At 36.8% G+C, this 22,926-nt stretch overlaps 1 protein-coding gene across 1 annotated transcript; it reads left to right on the top strand.

Moving 5' to 3' along the window:
- The first annotated feature begins 17,799 nt into the window (after positions 1 to 17,799).
- Positions 17,800 to 20,925, top strand: LOC140171951 (arylsulfatase I-like). Its single transcript, XM_072195295.1, has 3 exons — positions 17,800 to 18,081; positions 18,389 to 18,543; positions 20,062 to 20,925. The coding sequence occupies exons 1-3, from the start codon at positions 17,963 to 17,965 to the stop codon at positions 20,325 to 20,327; spliced, it is 540 nt and encodes a 179-aa protein (XP_072051396.1). The 5' UTR covers positions 17,800 to 17,962; the 3' UTR covers positions 20,328 to 20,925.
- The last annotated feature ends 2,001 nt before the right edge of the window (positions 20,926 to 22,926 follow it).

The raw sequence follows: 22,926 nt of genomic DNA, 5'->3' as shown, positions 1-22,926 counted from the left end.
ATGAAATGTGTTGTGCTTTTAGCATTATGCTAATAGTGTTATATGCACACACCATTGTACTGACAAAACTTTGTTTCTTGAGGCATGATATGTGAAGCAGATCTGTCACTCGATGGCAGACATGGAATTACTTGCCACACCAAACAGGGAATTACAAACACCAGCCTAATGCCTGGCAAAATCAAGACAAAGTTAGCAAGTGTTTGTAGTTCCAAATAGTACAAAGAGCTGCCAAACAGTAATTTTTTACTAAAGATCTCTTGAAAAATATACTAAAGGATAGGAAGGATACTTTTGTATGTGAAAGAAAGATAAAATTATTGATTTACTAGGCCTTAAGGGGGTACTACACCCCTGCCCAATTTTGTGTCTATTTTTGCATTTATCTCAAAAATTATAGCGCATTGGTGACAAGTATTATATGTATATTATAGGGGTAAGGAGTACAACTATTGCACTGGAAATTTTATTTCAGCACAGACAACAGTTGTGGAGTTACAGTCAAAAATGAGGGAAAACCAATATTTGATCAATAAATCAATAACTACTTGCCTTGAGTTGCTGAATTTTCAGTGCAGTAGTTGTAGTACTTGCCCTATTATAATATCCATATCTTACTTGTCACCAATGTGCTATTATTTTTGAGAAAAATGCAAAAATAGGCACAAAATTGGCCAGGGTGTAGTACCCCCTTAAGAATACTGAAAAGTGGTCAAAAGGTTAAGTAGCTCTGCTGACAGGCCTATTAATTGCTAATTAATTATTAATTCACCAGAGAAGATGAGAAGAACTCATCTTCTCTGGTTTCACACACAACTTTACATTGAACACTTTTCAATAGCACTGTACACTCATGACAGATGACAATTAAGACACCAAATTGAATTCAGGCCTTCACTGTAATATGGCAGAGGTACACTATTTTATGAGTGACAATCTAATATGGTGCGTTTTCATATTCACATTCTTTCAGTTAGTGTGTCTTATCAAGAATACACACTACTAGTACTAGTATTTGATTGTTTTAGTACAGCTATCCATTACACTACAAGATTCTTATTGTGGTTGTCTGCACAGCTATACATGTAGGTGCACCGTCACCATGCAAGGTACCTGACTGGTGCACACAAAGTACCGTACCAATGCTGCTATAGGTGCACCGTCACCATGCAAGGTACCTGACTGGTGCACACAAAGTACCGTACCAATGCTGCTATAGGTGCACTGTCACCATGCAAGGTACCTGACTGGTGCACACAAAGTACCGTACCAATGCTGCTATAGGTGCACCGTCACCATGCAAGGTACCTGACTGGTGCACACAAAGTACCGTACCAATGCTGCTATAGGTGCACCGTCACCATGCAAGGTACCTGACTGGTGCACACAAAGTACCCTACCAATGCTGCTATAGGTGCACCGTCACCATGCAAGGTACCTGACTGGTGTACACAAAGTACCCTACCAATGCTGCTATAGGTGCACCGTCACCATGCAAGGTACCTGACTGGTGCACACAAAGTACCGTACCAATGCTGCTATAGGTGCACCGTCACCATGCAAGGTACCTGACTGGTGCACACAAAGTACCCTACCCATGCTGCTATAGGTGCACCGCACACCGTCATCATCCCTATATCTTCGTGTTAAAAATTGCCGTGATAGTACGATGAATCCTCACGTTTTTCAACAACTACACATGGTGATTTTGTTCGAGATAGGCCGTGCGACTCAGGCTACGCATACAATTTGAGATTTTGAGAGCCTGCCACACTGTTTCTATTCTATGTTTTACGATTTTCGCATGATCAATATATGGCTGGCTGTAACCGCCACAATGTGGAGCTGCTACGCGTAGCTTACTTTTCGCTTCGCGGAGCTAAATTGACCAATCATGTTAGATCTTTTCATTACGCGGAGCCAGTGGATGCATCCTCGCTCCAGAGAGAAAAACTCTTGCCAAAATTAATGTTTACTATGGGGATTTTGAATCTATTAAACCAAGATAACACTCAATGAAAACAGCTCAACTATGTTACATCAGATCTTCTCTGGTTAAATACACACTGCACTTGTGTCTGTTTTACCTTTGCAATGAGCAACGAAATGAGACAATAGTCTGCTTATTGTTAACCAGCGTTCTTGAAAATGAGAAGCTTAATGACTTGAAGGAATCGATTTCACTTTGAATTGTGCATTAAATTATTAATCAGGAAAATCATTAATGCAAAATAGGTCTGGTTTGGCCCATTACGATGGAAACCTCAACAAAGCAAAACAGCATTCAAATCAAAATTACTAGACCCTGTAGACCTACAATCTATGCTATTAGCCTACTGATAATTATAGCAGCATTACAAAAGCCCACCATAAAAGCAAACCCACAAGAATTATTTTTTTCAGTGCCGAATAGAAAAACATTTAGACTACATTGAACTGTCATGCTTATACATGAGATGATTGAGTGAAGACAGTGTGCAGAATTTGACAGCCATTCCACTCCCGATTTTACTAGACCAGTAGATCGTAAATTACCTTTTAATTCGTTGTTTATGGAGAGCTGCAAGGATGTGTACATAATTATTTAAGGTACTTTTCCTCATATTTGGCAATTTTATTCCCAAAAGAGATCTCAAAATCATTTATTTCTAGCTAAATGTTCACCAGCTGGACTCTCGCGATCGGCATTGCTGCAATGTTTATAACCAGTCAACCAGTGTTGTCACTACTAAAGGAGCCCAAAATCCCACCCAAAGTTCACCTTATTCCTTACAATGTGTTTCAATGGGGAAGAAATTAATGGAAAATTCCTTTGAAGTTTTTGGGCTCATAAAAGTAGCTTTTGGGTCTGCTTTTGGGCTTGAAATAGTAGGACAGAAAACACGCCTCTCAAGATGCCGATGAGAGCGGAAATCGATGATCTGAGGGTCTATGGAACGGCTAGAAAAATTTTGGGGCTTCAGCGCGGGCAAACAATGAATTCAGAGGGTCTAAGGAACGGCCAGTGGCTCTGAAAAAGGGGGTCGTCGCCGCGGCACATACCCGTATAGCTGGGAAATGTGAGTGCCCCCCCGGGGACCGAGGATATCTTGCAACTACGTGATGTCGTCTAGCAAATTCTTAATGAATAAATTCGCTTCACATAATGAGTAAGTCGTACTTAATTAGTCAGTTTTACCTCCGAGTAATGAAAAACTCTAACATGGTCATGATTGGTCAATTTGGCTCCACGGAGCAAAAAGTCAGCTACGCCGTAGCAGCTCCACGTTAGTGGCGGTTGCGACCTACCATATCAGTATCCCATATGATATTTCTATTGCAAGAAAATTTTATTTGTTGTCAGGTTTTATCTTAAATACACTAACTGGAAATTAAATACACTAATTAGTGAGGACCGGTATTTTGCTGTGGATATGTTTAACTGCAATTTGCGGGTAAAAAATTTGAAATCCTGAGTAAAAATCGTGATCATATTCTACTCTTTGAGAAAAAATTTATATAAAAGAATGCATGTAAAATCCAGCTGCAATACAATGTACATTATTGACACACTATCACTCTCTTTATCTACGGCAATAATAGAATATCGATTTCAATCGATTTGAATACGTTGCTCAGTTTTGAGTTTGTAGTTGACTACTAAGCGACCTAAGCGATCGATTGCTAGCCAATCAGATAGAACTCCTTTTCTTGCGTTCGGTGAAATACCAGTCGCCCATCGCTCACCAACGGAGTATTAAATTTATATTTATCGTATAGGAAGTCGACACTGTGCACCGTCACAATGCAAGGTACCTGACTGGTGCACACAAAGTACTGTACCAAACTACCAATGCTGCATGTATAGAGATCCGTGGTAGGATGTGTAGCATTGTGTAGTATCATATCGATAGTTGGGATCGATGTTTTGTTTACGACGCCATTATAGAATTGTTTCATGTGGGTTGTCGAATTGTACCATTTTCAATCGTAACCATCCATCTAAAGTGTGACAACATGTTTACTAAAAAGCATAAGGAATTAAGAGAGGATATATCATGGCTACCAGGATTGTAATTTTGTCGCGCAATACTCACATATGTGCAATGAAATATAGCTTTTAATCTTCTAATATTTATGATGAAATACGCACAAATACGGATGGTAGTAGGTAAGCTTTCTATGCGTGCTTCGAACACACTAATGGATACTTGTTTTTTCCGCGTTTTTTGGAAAGCTCCACTCACACCCCTGTATATGATGCGATCGTAGTGATCAGGAAATTAGGCATATTTGACCGTTTCTGTAGTGTTTTCCCAAGCCTTTTTAGAGCTTGCTATTTAAAAGGTGCCCCATAAATGTATGCCAAAAATTGCTTGCCCCCCTTGGCCTGTCATAATTATTGCATAGCCCCTAAGGTAGAATTATCAGCCATATTTCGTCCTTGACCACAACTTGCCTTTCGCCCTTGTCCACAACTCCCCTGTCACCCTTATCCACAACTCCCCTGTCACCCTTATCCACAACTCCCCTGTCACCCTTATCCACAACTCCCCTGTCACCCTTATCCACAACTCACCTTTCGCCGTTATCCACAACTCACCTTTCGCCCTTGACCACAACTCACCTTTCGCCCTTGTCCACAACTCGCCTTTCACCCTTGTCCACAACTCCACTTTCGCCCTTGACCACAACTCCCTTTTTGCCCTTGACCACAACTCTCACCCTTGACCACAACTCGCCTTTCGCCCTTGACCGCAACTCACCTACAGGGGTGTTGCTATAACTAACTCTCAGTAACTCGTCCATCCCGTAACTTGCCTTTTATCCATCCCCCTAACTCGCAGGACTTGATGGTGTTGCCGTAACTCACTCGTGGAACTTGATGGTGTTGCCATAACTCACCAGTGGGATGACTTGATGGCTTTGTCGTAACTTGCCTTTAGCTTACTTCGTGGGGGTTAATTGACAAAAACCTAATCTCTGTGGGGGGGTAACTCGCCTTTCCTTTAACTCGTCTTTTAGTTTTTTTTAACTCGCCCAGTTACCACTCCCTGCAATGAGTATTTATAAAGTGCTAAGACCACGGCGCATTACATCAAATGATTAGCCCATCATCCTTATAATAAAAAATATTATTGTTGTGCCATTTCTACAAGACCACAGTGCAATACATCAAATGATCAGCTCATCATCCTTGTAATCAAAAATATACTTGTTGTTGTTGTTGTTGTTGTTGTTGTTGTTGTTGTTGTTGTTGTCATCTTTGTCATTATTGATATTGGTGTTAGTGTTACATGCAATGAGTATTTATAAGCGTCATTTTACATGACAACAATGCATTTATACATCAAATTATAGCCATCTTTATAATTGAAAGAATGTTGTTGTTGTTGTTGTTGTTGTTGTTGTTGTTGCTGTTATTGCAATTGTTGTTGTCATTGTTGCTGTTATTGGTGTTGTTGATGTTATTGTTCTTATTATTTTTGTTACATTGTATTATATTACAGAAAAAAAGGGGACGGCAGGGTGATTACTAGTAAAACTCATTGTTTTTATCATTATTTAATTGTTTTTATTATTATTATTATTTTATTATGATTATAATTATTATGATTTCATTGATATGATCATTTAGGAGTATTACAATAAAATATATAGTTTACACATTTCATGAATTAATACAAATATCAATGTGATATAATGCATGTATTTATTTGTTTCCTGATACAGATATGACATGGCGACACCGGCACACCGTAGACCCAGCTGGCATTGTATGGGCATGTCGTATGGTGAGTGACAGCCACCTGGCTGTGTGTCTGACGGGACGTATGAAGGTTTACCAGGTGGGTGAAGACACATCTAAGCTGGTATACACTTTACAATCTGTGGAGAGGGAAGGGCATCAGAGGTGTAGCCATCAGCAAGTCATTACCAGATGATATGCTGGTGATATGTGATTGGATTCCTTATATTTATATAATGCCATGTAAGGAATCAAGAAAACACAGCAACAAATACAAGATACAGAGTGAGAGTAAAGCCCCATACTGTATAGCATCTAATGCCAGTGTTGCTGTTATTGGAATGTATAAACCCAATTCATATATAGTGTGCAAATTGTCACATTTAACTCACCAATTCAATGTACAGTTGGATTTCATACCATGTGATATCACCATGAGTGCAGACTCTATGGTGGTAATGGATGATGACAATATGGTAGTGTGGTCAGTGGGTGTGGACAGGAAGGATTGTAAGGAGATGTGTACAATAAAGAGTCCTGATGGGTGGTGGTTCAGTAGTGTTTCATTTGGGAAGAATAGGCAGGTGTATGCTGCTTGTAATCAGGGTGGGAAGGGTTGTGTGTACAAATACACATGGGGAGGAGCAGGCAAGCCAGAGTATATCAACTCTGGTTGTATCATTAACTTATCAGTGACATCAGAAGGATTATTAGCTGTGGGACAATGGGATGATGATAATGTGAGGATATACAAATTACAGTCGGCCTGTTAACTTGCATATCAGCACGGCATTTTATGGTTTTAAAGGAGACGGCAGAATTCTATGAGTGTTTATAAATACCTTGTTTGGGGTTGGAAAATCAGGGGGGGTTAGAATGTTTTACATCACAAAAGGGAATAAAAAATCCAATTCAATAAAATAATGGGGGGCAGAATATTATAAGTGTTTTTAAATACCTTGTTGGTGGTTGGAATAACTGGGGGGTAACTGTTTTAAATCACACAGAGGGGAATAAAAAATTCAATGCAATAACCAGGGGGGGGGGGGGGGGGGGGGGATAACATTTCAGCTTAATTTTGGCTAAATATTGCCATAATTTATAGGTTGAATAATTAACTTCACAGCAGTATTTTATGCCAATCTCCCTTCAATAGTGGAATTTCAGACTCATCTCTATTATAATTCTTCCATGTTAATTCTCTGTTTCTTCCATGTTTTATTACATGTGGATATTATGACAAGCACAATATTCTGTAATGTAAAGGGGCTGTCATTTCCTTTAGAAGGGGTCCCAAATATGTGGAGGTCATTGAAATTTTTTACCAAAAATTGGGGTTATAAAATTATCAACAACAAAAAAATGTTTCCTGGTGATCTGTAGTGATTAGTTGATGTAACAATTGAGTCGGGGGTAAATTAGGGGAGCTCAGACCCACCCATCACATCTGATATAATAATTATGAGTCGGGGAGGGGGTAAATTGGGGTAACCATCCCACATCCACCCATCACATCTCCGATGCTGCACCATGGCCGCTATTTGCAATCATTATCTTTGGAATCTCACAGCGTGTATCTTGTATTTTTAATTAATTCCATTGTTGCTATTCTTTGTTTCACCTCAAGTTCTGTAGTGACATCATTGTTTTTTTACTGTGTACATGCTCTGTGCGATCGACATTACGCATATGATTCATTACTGTGACCAGCTAAATACATCCCTACGTCACTACCGAATTTGGGGCAAACCAAAGAATACATAACTTTTGTTGGTTTATTTCAAGTCGCTTGATCCTATTTTGTTTAATTTGTATTATTTTGTTTTTATATTTATGATGTTGTACTTGTTTATAATGTACTTTTGTATGAGGGCCTGTTTGTCACTGAAGCTCTTTACCTTCAATAAAGAAAGATTACTATCTATTAATAAGTTGGCAACCCTGTTGAAGGCAGTTTAGTATGTCTACTACTCTCATGGGGTACCTCGATTGTAAAAAAAGCCTATAGTAAAATATAGTGATTAGCTGATGTAATAATTATGAGATGGGAGGGGTAAATTGGGGGAAGCCATCCAACACTCACCCATCACATCTCCGATGCTGCACCTTGGCCGCAATGTCGATCATGATCTTTGGAATTTCACAGCATGTATCTTGTATTTTTGATGAAAGCCATTTTTATATTGTTACTACTGGTACATACCATTTTTTGTTCTATTTCAAGTTGGTTGAAACTATTTTGTTTAATTTGTATATTTTGTGAAATTTGTTAATATATATGATGTTGTTAATATAATATGTACTTTTGTACGAGGGCCTGCTTGTTGCTGAAGCTAAATTGCCCTTTATAGAGAAAGATTATTATCAATAAGTTAGCAGCCCTGATTAACTACCATAGAAATAGGTGAAAACAATTTTGAATATAAGCGCTGCACAGGTTGCACTCATCACCTGTGTATGTCTGCAATCATAGATTGAATACAATATACAATACCGGTCTTTCCAAAGATACTAATCTTGCAGCTGCGAGTGATCAGCATGATATGGTTCAATGCAGAGGTAACATGTGAACGTACCAGTGCAGCGCGGTATATTCAAAAATCATTTTCACCTATTGCTATTGATAGTTAATCCGATTATTACATCACTTCGCCAGCATATAAGGCAGCTATTGTAGATAGTCTTCTTGCACAAGACCTGCAAATGTGAACATGCACCTACTTGCAGAGATGTAGTTTGTGCATGAGCACTAGAAAAACCTGTATTATAATATCTAATTGATTATGGTGTCAAATGTGTGCTACAATACGTATGCGTGATGTTGAAACAATCATGATTAAAAAAACACCAATGATTTTAAATACAGTCATCACCTATGACTCAATAAATTGTATTTCTTCGATTAGATTTTGTGAAGTTGATCTTTCACCCCCTCTGTCGCTAATTAAGTCACATAACACCCTCTGTTGATTATTATCACCGAAACCAAGGTCAAACTATGTGTTATTAATCTAAAGTCGAAACAACCTCCTATATTTAATGAGTAGAATCCTGATGCCGATGAAATCAAGTACCGTATTCATTCCAATAAGTGCCCAGGGCGCTGAACAAAGTCATTTTGGGTGGGCGCTAATTTTTTTTACCTCATTTACCTAATTTTTTCATAAGGGGCGTTTATTAGAGACAAATTTACGTATGTTATAAAAGGGTCTTGAGATGTTCTAGTAGCTTTTCTGATGCAGAAAATGTATTGCAAGTGTACGCAGGACTTGTAGTCCTGCAGCTATTTCACTGTATCGACATCTATCTGTCACTTCAACATTAATGGTACCCTTTAGCAAATTGAAAATACCCTGGGTGGGCGCTTATTGGGGTATGGGTGCTTATTGAAACGAATACGGTAATAAAAGGTTATTATACTTAGGGGTAGCGTTTTAAGGGGTCTTGGGGTCCAGGACTCCTTGATTTGGCAGGTCCCCGAGATTTGGACCCCTTAATTTTGTATGTCTGTGTAGAATAAGATGCCTGGACCCCTTTATTTGCCAATTTGGACCCCTGGACCAGCAGGTCACCGCTGGCTCGGTCGGCGGGTCTCCCTCAGATTGGTAGTTCTGTTCACCGGCTCTTACATCGAAGACTTGGCATTAGTATGGGAGCTAATGAAAAGCTCTGCAGAGAACTTGAGGTTCGGCCAGGGTCTTATATAGGCTTTCAGACTCAGCCAAGCACGATCAATTATCACACTAACAACAAGACAATCAAAACCACAATTTACGGTTATTTAAATGATTTATTTCCTTACCTCATTTCATTATCTTCATTACGTCTGCAACTTTATAATAAAACTAACAGGTGAACTGGGAGAATAACAAAGTTAATATATAGCGAGAATTATACTCGCTCTAGTCTAACAGGTTGTTTCCAAATCTGGATGCATGCAGAGATTTTAGAGAGAGATGTTACCTCCCTGAGTGGATGCTACAAGCTATGCCCAAATCATGTGCTCCACAAGAACTCTGTTAACAAAAGATCATTGTGACGTTTCCGTTGGACTAACAAAATGATACGGTAGAATGATTTCTCACTCAGGGTGAATGACACTATAATTTTGATTGAATAATAAATGAAATTCATAACCTCATTAATAAACGCGATGCGTGCAATCCAATTACATTTAGTTATTTCTGAAAACGCGAACGCAATTGCAGGTCATTAATATCTCACAATTGACCGCAAAATGCGTAATTGTTCCTAATCGCACACAATTGACTGGCGTTTGCGTGTTGTTGTGCGTCGAACAAACTGTGCGCGCGTTGGCTGCCGTATTTGGATTACGTGCTACCATATTTGCACAGATTGTGATACACACTTTTGTTATTGGTCATCATGTTTTAGCCTGATCGATTTTTGAAAGGGAAGATGTAAAAATCATCTTTTTTTATAAACTTTTGAGCAAAATTTTGTGTTATTTTGTAAGGTGAAGAGATTAAAGTGACGGTTATGAATGAGGTTAATAACTTTGCATCGGTAATATGTCGGGCATTGTGAAAAATCTAAACATTTTGCTTTGGACCTTGGAATATCCCTCGATTCCAAAGGCAAAATGTTTAGATTTTTCACATTGCCCTCCAAATAACCGATGCACAGTTATTAACCTCTAAATAGAAGGTCGCAGGATATAGAATATGTCGCCACATGGTTTCTCTCCAAAACGCAAAATTTTAATGTCGCAAAAATATCATGCATTGTATGTATGTAGTGATGATGCCAGGCATTTGTAACCACCCCAACTAGGGACATGCACATGAAAAACCACTGCTGAAATGCAGACCCACCATATAGGAATTGTGGAAGACCCCGGTTGCCAGGACGTGGCCAGTTGGCATAAAAAAGCATATAAACATGAGTGATTTCTCAAACTGTGACAGTAAAAAAATAATATGTGTGTCCCTGATTGACAGTGTTTTCTCAGATGTGTGTGTATGTCCCAGGTTGCCGGTGTTTAATCATTCATTCATTAAAGGTTTATTACACAAATTTTCCCCCGATTTATTTGGTATAGCCTACATATTGCAAAAAATCAAAAAAATGTTCCATGTCTCAGTTTTGCTTTATTTATCAATTTGATCATATTGATCACCATATAGCATTCTTTAAAATGTATAAATATAAAATAAATGTAAATTATTTAAGTTTCGTTTGCATCATTCAGTGTATGGATATTGATCTGCTACATCATACATGCTGCGTATTTTCTTGTTTATATTGCTTACTTTATTCCTTTAAATTAATTTTGTTTTACTATAGTTATGTATATCATTGTTTTGATTGTTTGGATTTATATATACCGTATATGATTTGTAAATCACTATGTAACATTCTTTATAACTTATATAAATATAAAATGTTGTTAGTTATTGCCTAAGTCTTGCTAGCATTACTTTCATAAACATTGTGTTGATCATATTGATATGTTATACCATGCTGTCCATGCATGCTGCGTATTCTCTTGATTATATTGATTACTTATTGCATTAGTTAATCATGTTAATTGTATTATAATAAAGTTTTGTATGCCATTGATGTGATTTATATGTAATGTATGTGAAATATGACAATAAAATACATGAATGAATGAAAGTAAAGTTAAAAGCAATTGAATAGATGAAAAACTAGCCTATACAAGGCGCAAAAAGATTCCAACAAGCGCAACAAAGAGACAACACAGTTTCTTCAATGTGAAGCTTTATTTAAAGCACTTTTATTTTCAGTTTTTACTTCTTTGTACTTTTCATAACTTTCATTTTATTTGTCAGTTCTTTGTTTCAGTTTTCTTTTGTTCCTTTTGTTTTAAATTAAAGACACACATAAATTAGCCATTCTCAAACCAGGTGTCCGTGGAATTTTTAATAGGCCAGTTTGTCACTTTTAACTGGACCTTCGTCTAATCAAATGCTTGTAACTTTACTTCCTTGTAGTCACATTGGATTCAATGGGGTGTCATGATGTGCAGGATTAGATAGTGCATATATTAAACAATAAATTTACTCAAATATGGTTTAGTTTTAAAAATTAGGATTCTTCTTCCATGTGTAAGGATATTTTTTGGCGCAGTACAGGCCTTGCCGATCGCTCGCCACCGCTCACCCAAACTCAATTTCTAGCGAGCGATTTTCAACTTGCCAAAGACACTAAATATCACTCGCTGCAAATCGCCCAAAATTGAATCCAATATCAATTTACTTGCAAGTTCAGAACTTCAGTGTATCCTGTATCCGATCTACCGTATTACCTGGATACGAAAGAAAGGTTGTGAAGCTTATTTGTGAACAGTGTGTAATATTGTTTCATATTATTAGTATATATGAATGATTTTTCAGACCTAGCGAGTGATTCTATAAAAATGTAGAGAGTGATTCGACCACTCGCCTAGCATATGCTAGCGAGTGACCCGGCGAGTGATTGACCACTCGCCTTTAAAATGCAGTATATGACTATATCATGTATTTAGCCAATCAGAGGTCTGGTAAGAATAAGTAAGTAGGTTTGGAGGGGATCATTAAGAATAAAATTGCTCTAAAAGCTCTATTTTGATTGGTTATACAAACAAATGATTTTATATAACACCTAAGTAGATCCTTGTCATTTGATTGGTTGATTGTTGGTCACATGTCATTCAATAAATAAACTATTTTACGGCCTACGTCACTACCGTGGAATTTGGTTATATGCGCAGAGCATTTTCGTTATATGCACCGTGCATTTTCGTTATATTCCGTACTTTCTATTGCACGGCTAGATTACATGGTGTGTTTTTTCAGTCCGATCGGCTAACAGTATGCATAGCATAGGCCCTACCGTGTTACGGGATATTTAAAACAACAAACTTAATTTATGGCAATTCTGGATGAATATTTTGAAGAAATATAATCTACATCTACATAGGAAAGCCGCGAATAGCCATATTCCGATTTTTTTCTTTGGGGAAAGAAAAAGTAGAAAACAAGAAAAGTGAAAAGGTAAGCTTACAATACGCATTGGATAGGCCCGGTGGCTAGGTAAGCTTAAATTATATTTTACTGCGTAGCAAACGCCTGGTAAAAATAATAATAGACCCTTAAAATAATACTTTTGAATGGCTTATTTTTGGGTGATACAAGAATGTATTGCTAAAAAAAGCCATATTTGTCTCACGATTCGTACAATATTTTAACTCCTGCAAAGCCATTACAATCAACAAATCAAATAACAAAGATCTATTTAGATAATATAAAACAAATAATGAATGTTTTTTTCATTACGTGCAATGGAAAGAATATTTTCATTCGTTGAAAAATGGAATGTTCCATTCACCTCAGCTTCGCTTTTGAATGGAACATTCCATTTTTCAACTCATGAAAATATTCTTACCATTGCACTCATAAACATTCATTATTTGTATAATATCTTGTAATTAACCAATTATGTGCACTGTAAGAAAGACAGTAGTGCCCATGGGGTTAACATCAACACTGACTGTAAATGTAAAGTGATTAGAGCTGATTAAACCTGATCTAAAAGCTATATTTGGATTGGTTACTCAGATGATTAACCCTAACCCCCTAAGGGCTTTTCGGCGACGGGAAGGGAAAGAAGGAAAGAATAAAGAGAGAAAAGAAGGAAAGAAGTTGTTTGCTCTGGCTGGGATTCGAACCCGAGACCCCTCGCATGCCAAGCACTCGGTCGGCGACACTTTGCCACGGGTCTTGGGCTTCGCTGGCCAGCTTAAACCGTGCCTATATATCACTTAGGGCGATTGCGTCATCACACCACGTGGGATGCATGCACGAACAGCGCATATATCAAGTAGTATTTTGTAGTATTCAGCGGGTTAGGGTTAAGGAAGCCTATACTGAGTTTCGATAGTGGTAACCTAACCCTAACCCCTAAGGGCTTTTCATGCGACGGGAAGGAAAGAAGGAAAGAATAAAGAGAGAAAAGAAGGAAAGAAGTTGTTTGCTCTGGCTGGGATTCGAACCCGAGACCCCTCGCATGCCAAGCACGCGGTCGGCGACACTTTGCCACGGTCTTGGGCTTCGCTGGCCAGCTTAAACCGTGCCTATATATCACTTAGGGCGATTGCGTCATCACACCACGTGGGATGCATGCACTAACAGCGCATATATCAAGTAGTATTTTGTAGTATTCAGGCGGGTTAGGGTTAAGGAGGCTGTGTACTCTCAGACATGCATGTAGTAAAAGTGCAATAACTTTGTAATTATTCGCGCAAGGCATATAAAAGTATACATTTTTGTAAAGGCAAGACATCAATAAATCTTAATATAAATATAGATTTGGGGTAAAAACAACAATTATGAAGAAAATCACAAAAAAGTGAGTTTTTGGCACTATTTGTGAGGTACATCATAACAAAAAACACTCTTTCCAAAATATTTTATTTTGTTTTTAGCTCAAGCTTGAGGCTCCATTCCAAAAACGTTTTTTTTATTTTTTTTGATATTGGCCTTAGTTTTTGAGATATTGACCATATAAGGCATCAAATTGAACCTTTTAAAATTCACAAACGCCTATTTGCACAAAATGATGCCTAAAATCGGAAATAGACCAAAATATTAAAAAATGAGAAAACCGTTTCTTGAGTCGATCATGCTTTTTACGATGATCATATTTGCTTAGCTATAGATGCTGTATTTATTGAGTTATCGTGTACCTAAATCGTCATTTTACCAAGAAAATGAACATTGAAATAATGGCCGTTGAAGTTTAAAGTGGTCACATTTTGCCATTTCATCGAATCTCACAGGAGAATGCGGCAGTTTTCGTTTTTCTACCTTATATTATACGTGAACATCGGGTAAATCCACAGCCCGTTGAGAAGTTTGAGCGAAATCCATTCATAACTTGATATTCAAATCGAGGAAAAGAACTTGAAAAAACCCACATTTTATCAGCTAAAACGGAGCCATTTGACCACTTGAAATTAGTGTTTCCAAAGGATGCGCCACGCATGCAGATAAGCGTCGCGTATGCGTAGCGTATCTGTGCGTTAACAAATTGCGCGATACGCAACACAATGCGTTGTTGCGGGCGTGTACCCCGCTGATACAACAAAGATTTTCTCTCTTTCAAAATTGCAAACACGAATGAAATAGTGAAACAAAATCCATAAAATAGCGCAGTTGGAGTTTATAAATCTGGATTTTCTTTACTCGTATTTATAAAAAACATAAAGTAACAAATATCGAAAAAGCTCAATTTTGTGAAAGAAACAGCGTCTTGAGTACACAGCCGCGTTAAATCATGTAAATAACCAATTAGGGGCACTGTAAGAAAATGTTAAAACATCAACACTGACTGTAAATGTAGCTAGTGATTAAAGCCACAATGTACATTATATGAATTCGGTTAATTGTTTTCAAACCTGATTAAACCCATAATGTACCATATTTTTAAATGAATTTTAATAGTTGATTGTTTTCAATCCTGATTTTTTAATGACGTATTTGTGATGCTTACACATGTCCCGACTTCAGTGAAATGTGATTATAGAACAACAGAGCGACTTTGAATTAATATCTTAAAGGAGCACTTCAGGATCCACAGCCTCATCCCCTAAATTAATCCAAAAATGTTGGAAGTTTTTTTTTACACCATCAAAAGCCTAGCCTACAATCCAGGAAAAAAAGGTTGGCACACTTTGCCTGTCTTTTGATATATCTCTTCCCCCGCTCCCCCAATTTAATGTTGAACCAAGCCATGTTGTCAACAGGTCCGTGAGACCCTCCAACATTGAAAGATGGGGAGTGGGGAAGGGTGATTTTTTGTGTGCATGAACTTTCTTGCTGTTTCAGATATAGTCCAGTTTGTATATTCCGGCTTACAACCTTATCAGGCACTGTAATACATGCAATTATGCGTAAATTGCGAATTTAATGTCTGAATCAACTGATATTTTGGAATAACTTTTTTTTTGTGGATATCTATTGAACTATACATGTAAACCATACATATATAATCGTGGTACTCCTATAGGCCTATATATATCTCAACCCAATAATATAAACTTACATCAAGTGTAGGCCTAATGTGCAAGTGGGATGATTTGTTTGGTATTATTATTGACTTTGATATTGCGCTAAACAAGAAACTTTTTGTGCTTGGCTAATCCTTGTTGGATGAATGTCATATTGATTTATGGTCTCCAGGATAGACAAACTATAGACAAACTATGGGTGGTATGCTTGCGTGTCTTGATGAAGCTGTCGGTAATATTACCCAGACACTCAAAGAATCTGGTCTGTATGATAATACTATTATCATATTTTCTACAGGTAAGAGACAAGTTAAACCCTGTGGGCACTACTGTCTTTCTTACAGTGCCTGTGATTGGTTAATTACATGATTTAATCATCTAAGGGCTGTGCAATAATTATGAGCCCTGGGGAGGGTAAAATTGGGGGGCAAGAAATTTTTGGCGAGCCAAAGGGGGGGCAAGCAATTTTGGCAAGCTGAGAGGGGGGCAAGCGATTTTTGGCACACATTCATGGGGCGCTTTTTAATAAAAACGCTCTAAAAGGCTTAGGAAAACAGTACTGAAACGCTTAAATATGCAAATTTTCCTGCTCGCTGCGCTCGCAACATCTGGCTATATAGACCATTTAAGGTTTGTAAATTGGGATCCCAAAAATTTGGCATGCGCAAGGGGGGGGCAAAGAATTTTTGGCGGGCCGAGAGGGGGGGCAAGCGATTTTTGGCAGGCCGAGAGGGGGGGGCAAGCAATTTTTGGCGAGCCGTTTGGAAATTTTACCCCGGGGGGGGCTCATAATTATTGCACAGCCCCTAAGTAACCAATCAAAATAGAGCTATTAGATCTCTTATTAATTTTAAGCTTAATTCTGTTAAACCCTACTACTGGCTACAACAGCTCTAATTGGCTCAATGCATAATATTGCCCTCTTTGTAACCCGGGGGTCACTCCAACTTTGGAGGCCTGTGACGCGTATGTAGGGCTGTTAAGACCCCCTTTTAAGATAAAATGTGCTGATCTTAAAAGAGTGAACAATGTTTAAGACTACCACTATTCATTTCAAATAATGCACTTATTGTTCAGCTCTTCTATGGAGATATTTTCCATGGCAGCCATCTAGGATCATGCATGAGGTTCCACCAAACAAACCATGGGTTTTGAGGTGTTATATTTTTTGTTGTATTTCAACAAAATTGTTTAAATTTTCAGGATTATCTTATTTCATGTTGTTATAAGCAAATATACTGTTCCAGACAATGCTAGTTAATAAATACATTTAGAAAAGGTACCTTAAAGTTGCACTCTCTGTTATTATTCCTTTTTGGACTTAAACTTTTTAACATGTTCTAGCAGCCCTATATAAAACCGCGACACTCGAAAGGCCATATCTCTGGAATGGAACGTCCGATTAAGATTATTGAAATGCCAAAATGTTTCTTTCATTAAGTCCCAGCCAATAAGTTAGATCTGAATAAATTTAAAAGTACATGTACTTCAATTTTTAGTGAACATGCCTATCATTAATTTCCGAATCTTTTGAGCCCAAATTTCAATATTTTAAAAAAATTTTGTCAAATCCTCATCAAGCTTCACTGGCTGCCCATTAAATTGCACGTTCAATTTAAACTTGCTGTTTTGGCTTTTCATCACTTCGATGGCACTTTACTATCATACATGTCATCTGTGCTTTGTATGCTTCCTGTTACTTACTGAAAACTCCTCGTGTTTACCACAAATCCGTTGGTGAACACTCATTTCATTTTGCTGCTCCAACCGTTTGGAACTCGATCACTTCCAAACAACCTTCGTAACATCCCCACACTTTCTCAATTTTAATGCCAGCTTAAAACCCATCTCTTTCGTCAAGCTTTTCCATATTCACAGAATTAATTGTATTTTTTTTTTTTTTCATGTCACTGCACGCTCTGATAAGTTCCTCAGAAGATTTACACCTGAAAAGAACCATTCATTATTATTATTATTAAAATTTGTTGTAATTATGTTAAATTTAGAAGAAAAAAACAGGGTCTCAGGTATGTCATATTGCAATTTCTTTTTTGTTTTCTTATTTAGATAATGGTGGACCTATAGGACGTGGGGCCAACAACTGGCCCTTGAGAGGCTCCAAGAATACTCTCTGGGAAGGTGGCGTGCATGGTGTTGGCTTCGTACACAGTCCTCTACTGCCTGAAAGCATCCAGGGAACAATGAGTGAGGCTTTCATACATGTAAGCGATTGGTTTCCAACCATTTTAGGAGGCTTAGCAGGTGGGAATCTGAATGGTACCAAGCCATTGGATGGCTACAACGTGTGGAACGCCATAGTGTAAGATAATTTTAATAGAATTTTATTGTTGATTTGTTTGGGTTTGACAACCTTGCTTTGAGTATTAAAATATTGGACTCGACTACCTCTCGTCCAATATTTTTAAACTCATAGCTCGACCAATAAACATGAGCTTAATCGATATCAAAATTGACTGCTTAATATCCCCTCCAAAGCAAGGAATTTTTTCATGGTCCATTTACATTTAACTCGGCAGAGACTTGTTAAATGTCTTCAAATAACTAACAGAAGAAGATTGAACTTTCTTCACCAGACTAAATGAAATTATGAACCATTTTTATTTCAGAAATGGAACCTTCTCACCTCGTACAGAACTCTTACATAACATAGATCCACTGATACTTCACGTAGGCAAATCATTTCACAGAAAAGCTGCCTTCAATACATCTATAAGAGCTGCTCTAAGAATTGGGGATTGGAAACTTGTGACTGGCGACCCAGGTGAGGTTGATTTGGTTGTTTGTAGATAATATTGCACATATTTTAATAACTTGATTTACCTGTTATTTGTAGCATGTTGAGGAGTTTATTTTAATTACTTGATTTCCCTATCTTTTTTATCAGTAGCATGTCCAGTGGGTGGATTTTGGGGTACAATTAATCCCTCCTTTCCTTGTAGTTTCTGTCAAATGATTTTAGTACAACTTGCGTTCTAATTCTACCCCCTGTCTGAGAAGGAGGGTTTGAATGATGTGCAACTTAGATTCTAAAAATTAAATTTTTTCGGTATTTATATAGTGCCTTACCACAGATCACGGAGTGTTCAAAGCGCTGTAAATTTGGTGCCATGGTGAATCATCACAATCAGATTGCATCAAGTGGGCATTGTGCAGCCGGAATAGCGCAAACCTATCCGCACTTAGATTGTAACATCCACCATTTATCTGTGCATGTGCAGCTCCCCAAATTCCAATGGGTGAAGGAAAAGTGCCCTGGAAAAAAATATACAGAATTTGATGCAGAATAAAAACACCTAAAAATGCAGGGCTCATGCTGAACATTAAGTTGCTCTATTTGAAATCCATTCCCTCTATGGAAGACATGACCTTAAATCTTCCACACAGGTAACTCGATTTGAAATTCACACTCCCTGTGAGGACAATTTAAGAGGGTAACCCTAAAGCCACAATTTTTCCGTATTACAAAATTTAAATTCCGTGTTACAAATTGGACAACTTGGAAAGTGAATACAAGCATGTTTTTAAAAGTGTAATTTGTCTTATATAATTATATGTACCTTTTACTGTAGTCTCCCCTCAACATCCCCATTAAAATTAAGCATCATCAATTGTCTTGTGTGTACTTCCGATAGCTGTATCAGCCAGAATCTTGCATCGTAGGCCTAGAATAAATGCTAGAATTACTGCTAAATTATCACTTGTCTGTTTTCTTTTGCAAATCAACACAAAAGTTAGACATTTTACACAGTTTTTCACTATGTTGTGGCATTTTCAAATTTCCGTGACCAAACCCCAAATTCCGTGAATTTTTCTGTTTTTCCGTATCATGGAGAAATCGTGGCTATAGGTAACCCTATTGGTTTAGGATGTAGATTTTCTTCAAATGTGAAAGATGGCTATCTGAAATAGCTGCCTTGCAGACATTTGACAATTTTTGCATTCTATATTGTACACCTGGCTGTCACCTGGCAGCTATTGCAGATAGGGCCTTCTTGTACTTGCCCAATTTAAGCTCTATTATGGTACAAGTAAATTTTTTTAAATGGTTTTAGATACTATAGCTGATGGATTCATTTCTGAACAGTCCCTTTTTTCTTGGCTCTTTTCCAGTTTTGCTGCTGCTTTTGTTTTTAACATGGCCACCATCCTTGTTATACCAGATTTGCATTGGTCATAATTTGGTTGGAAACAATAAAAAGAACAACGGAATATTTTGCAAATTTATGTTTAAAAAACAAATTCAGCATAAATTCTGATTATTTTTGCTTCTCTTCTCCAGGAATTTCCGTGTGGATGCCACCCCCTGAATCAGGTTTGAAACCCATTTTACCTGTGGAACCAACCGACAAAGACGTCTGGTTATTCAATATATCAGCTGATCCTTATGAGAAGGTTGATGTGTCGGACACAAATCCAGATGTAGTAGATCTGATCCTAGATCGAATGCAGGATTACTATAACACAATGGTGCCACCATTGTGGCCTAATCCAGATCCAAATTGTGACCCAGCTAAGCATGGTGGAGTCTGGGGGCCATGGGTGTGATTGAGACTGATGTAATAAGTATTATTATTTATATCAGGCTTTTGAGCGATACAATCAAACTGTATATTGTACAATATTTGCAAAATACCCGGATGCAATCCTGGGGATGCAATACAATATTTTTTAAATATTTTATGTGTTTCTCATACGCGTCGTGCGATACCATGGTGAGAGCACCAACACGCGTCATGATACAACAGCACAACAATACAGACACTGTAACGGCTCACCATGCTCACAGGAGATTTCGTACTGTATTAACAAGTAAAATCACAACCTTAATTCGCGGCAATACTAGATGATGATAACCTTATAGGAAATATAATCAAGATCAACAAATAAACCTATATAATTATTCTGAAATTGTGAGTAAAGAGCAGAAAACAAGAAGGTCAAAAGGTAAGCTTATATACATTACACATTGGTTAAACCCGGTGGCTAGGTAAGCTTAAATTTTCATTTTACCGCATAGCAAAAGCCTGATATAAATAATAATAATAATAATATTGAATGGCTTATTTTCGTGTGATACAAGAATATAAGTGTGAATGTCAATCTTTTTATTTGAATATGCTTAAATGATTTTGTGGTATTACATGCTATGGCTTATGTATTTTCAAATGCCTGAATTTTATGTATATATTGATTTATATTTCATAATGGTTTTATTTTTTGCTATCTTATGTATACAATAACTATTTTCATGTGCAGGATGAGTGGAACATTGTGTGTTTGGACTTAAAGCCCATTCACTCATCCTGAATTACTTGCTTTGGCATGTGTAAGAAATGTAAAGTGTTTAAATGTACTGTTTATTTGTTACTTAATTGTATGTTGCAAGTTATTCAAATAAATTTTATAACATCTTTACCAATGTCTAATCTATATGGGTTACAAGTTTAATATTGAACAATATTAAAGAAAGTTAAAATTTATGGCGTAAACAGGTAAAATAGGCTTAAATTTGTGGGTAACATGCATACACATCTGCCCTACCATGACCTGAGACTAGTATACTAGTCTCAGACCATGACAAAAGGAAGAAATGGAACTTTTTTTCAAAATGCTTTTTATTACAATGTAGTTAAATTAGGTCTAAATACAAATATCTTCCTGCTAAATAAAAATATGAATGAGTTATGTCACTGAAAAGTTAAAAAAGCTCATGACGAATACTTGCTTCCTAAATTTTGTACACACAAAGTATAGGACATTCCACGAAAAACCACCACAAAAGGAATTGACAGACAATTTGCCAAATTTCAACGATTTTATGCAAATTAATCACCATTGTTCAGAGTCGATTGTTACAGTGGCAACTCGTCAACACAAACCCTCTTAACATGAAGTTCCTGATAACAAGAAGTATGTTTTACATTCCCAAGCATACATTTCACATGTTATTAGAACTGGATAACACAAACTCCTGATAACAAGAAGTAAAATTTGAATTCCGTCCAACTTCGTGTTAATGAGTTTCCACTGTACTATCTTACTAATTACAACTAATATCAGTACCTAAACATCAAATTAGCTGGGTATTTATTTAAATATGAAACAAATTGCTCCAAATTGTGTTTTTGTCCCATATCTCAATAATATAAAACTGTCCATTACTTCCTTTTGTCGTGGTAGGGCAAACATGTACTAGAACACTTTATTTGGAGTAACAAGAAAAGTTATTTTTCAATCCAATTCTCTAGACATGATCTTCTCATTTGATAAGTCTAGATTTGAAACAAGAAACACTTTTAACACATACCCCGAGAGAATTTTGTCCCATTTTTGATGGAATTAACCATATGCTGTGTAGATTATGTACAACTTTTACAACAATGTTTTTGCACAAGCATACCTCGGGATTGATATTTTCCTTTCGAACAAGTCATTAACAAGTTATTAACTTATTCACTTTAAGAAATTTATTAATTTAAAAATAACCAATGAAATGTTATGTATGTATTACTTTGGCATGGAAATAAAATATCTAAAAAATATCTATCTATTAATTTTATCATGTTTATCATATTCAACACTGCAAAATAATATATTTTATATCAGTTTTAAACCTTTTTAAGCAATTGATCTATCATCTTTACTTATATTTATACTTATATTTTTACATTACATTACTTTGGGCACTGCATGTATTAACATTCCCAACAAACCATAGCCAATATCCAAAAACATACCAATCCATTCCTTTGAACATTTCAAAATTATTATTGGATATGACTGATGCACATACATGTACTTTAAAAAAATATTTAAAGATATATTTAAAAATTTATAAAAATATTTATAAGTCACCTTAGTAAACAACTAAATATTTCACTTATGATTTATGGACTTATCATAGGACTTGTAACATTGTTATCTAAATGTTTAGATTCATATCATTTTAAGTGTTGATTAAAAATATTCACTAAATAACACTTCTACAGATTCTTTATTCTTGTCTTTTTTACATATATAAGAAATAAATACCCTGTTTGGAAAACAACCCATTAGAATTAAATATGCACAGCTACATTATGAATAGAATAAATCTGCTCCAACACCCCCCACATGATATAGATGAGTTGACTGCTGACGTCAA

Source organism: Amphiura filiformis, chromosome 15 (genome assembly GCF_039555335.1).
Source record: "Amphiura filiformis chromosome 15, Afil_fr2py, whole genome shotgun sequence".
NCBI classification, from domain to species: Eukaryota; Metazoa; Echinodermata; class Ophiuroidea; order Amphilepidida; family Amphiuridae; genus Amphiura; species Amphiura filiformis.
The sequence above is the reverse complement of the archived record's forward strand: the minus strand, read 5'-3'. Positions and strand labels throughout refer to the sequence as shown.

Excerpts from the sequence above, each read along its gene's own strand:
- LOC140171951 (XM_072195295.1), top strand. The coding sequence starts at position 17,963 with ATGAGTGAGGCTTTCATACATGTAAGCGATTGGTTTCCAACCATTTTA. Across the intron at positions 18,082-18,388 it reads AACGTGTGGAACGCCATAGT|AAATGGAACCTTCTCACCTC; the intron begins GTAAGATAATTT and ends TTTTTATTTCAG. Across the intron at positions 18,544-20,061 it reads ACTTGTGACTGGCGACCCAG|GAATTTCCGTGTGGATGCCA; the intron begins GTGAGGTTGATT and ends TCTCTTCTCCAG.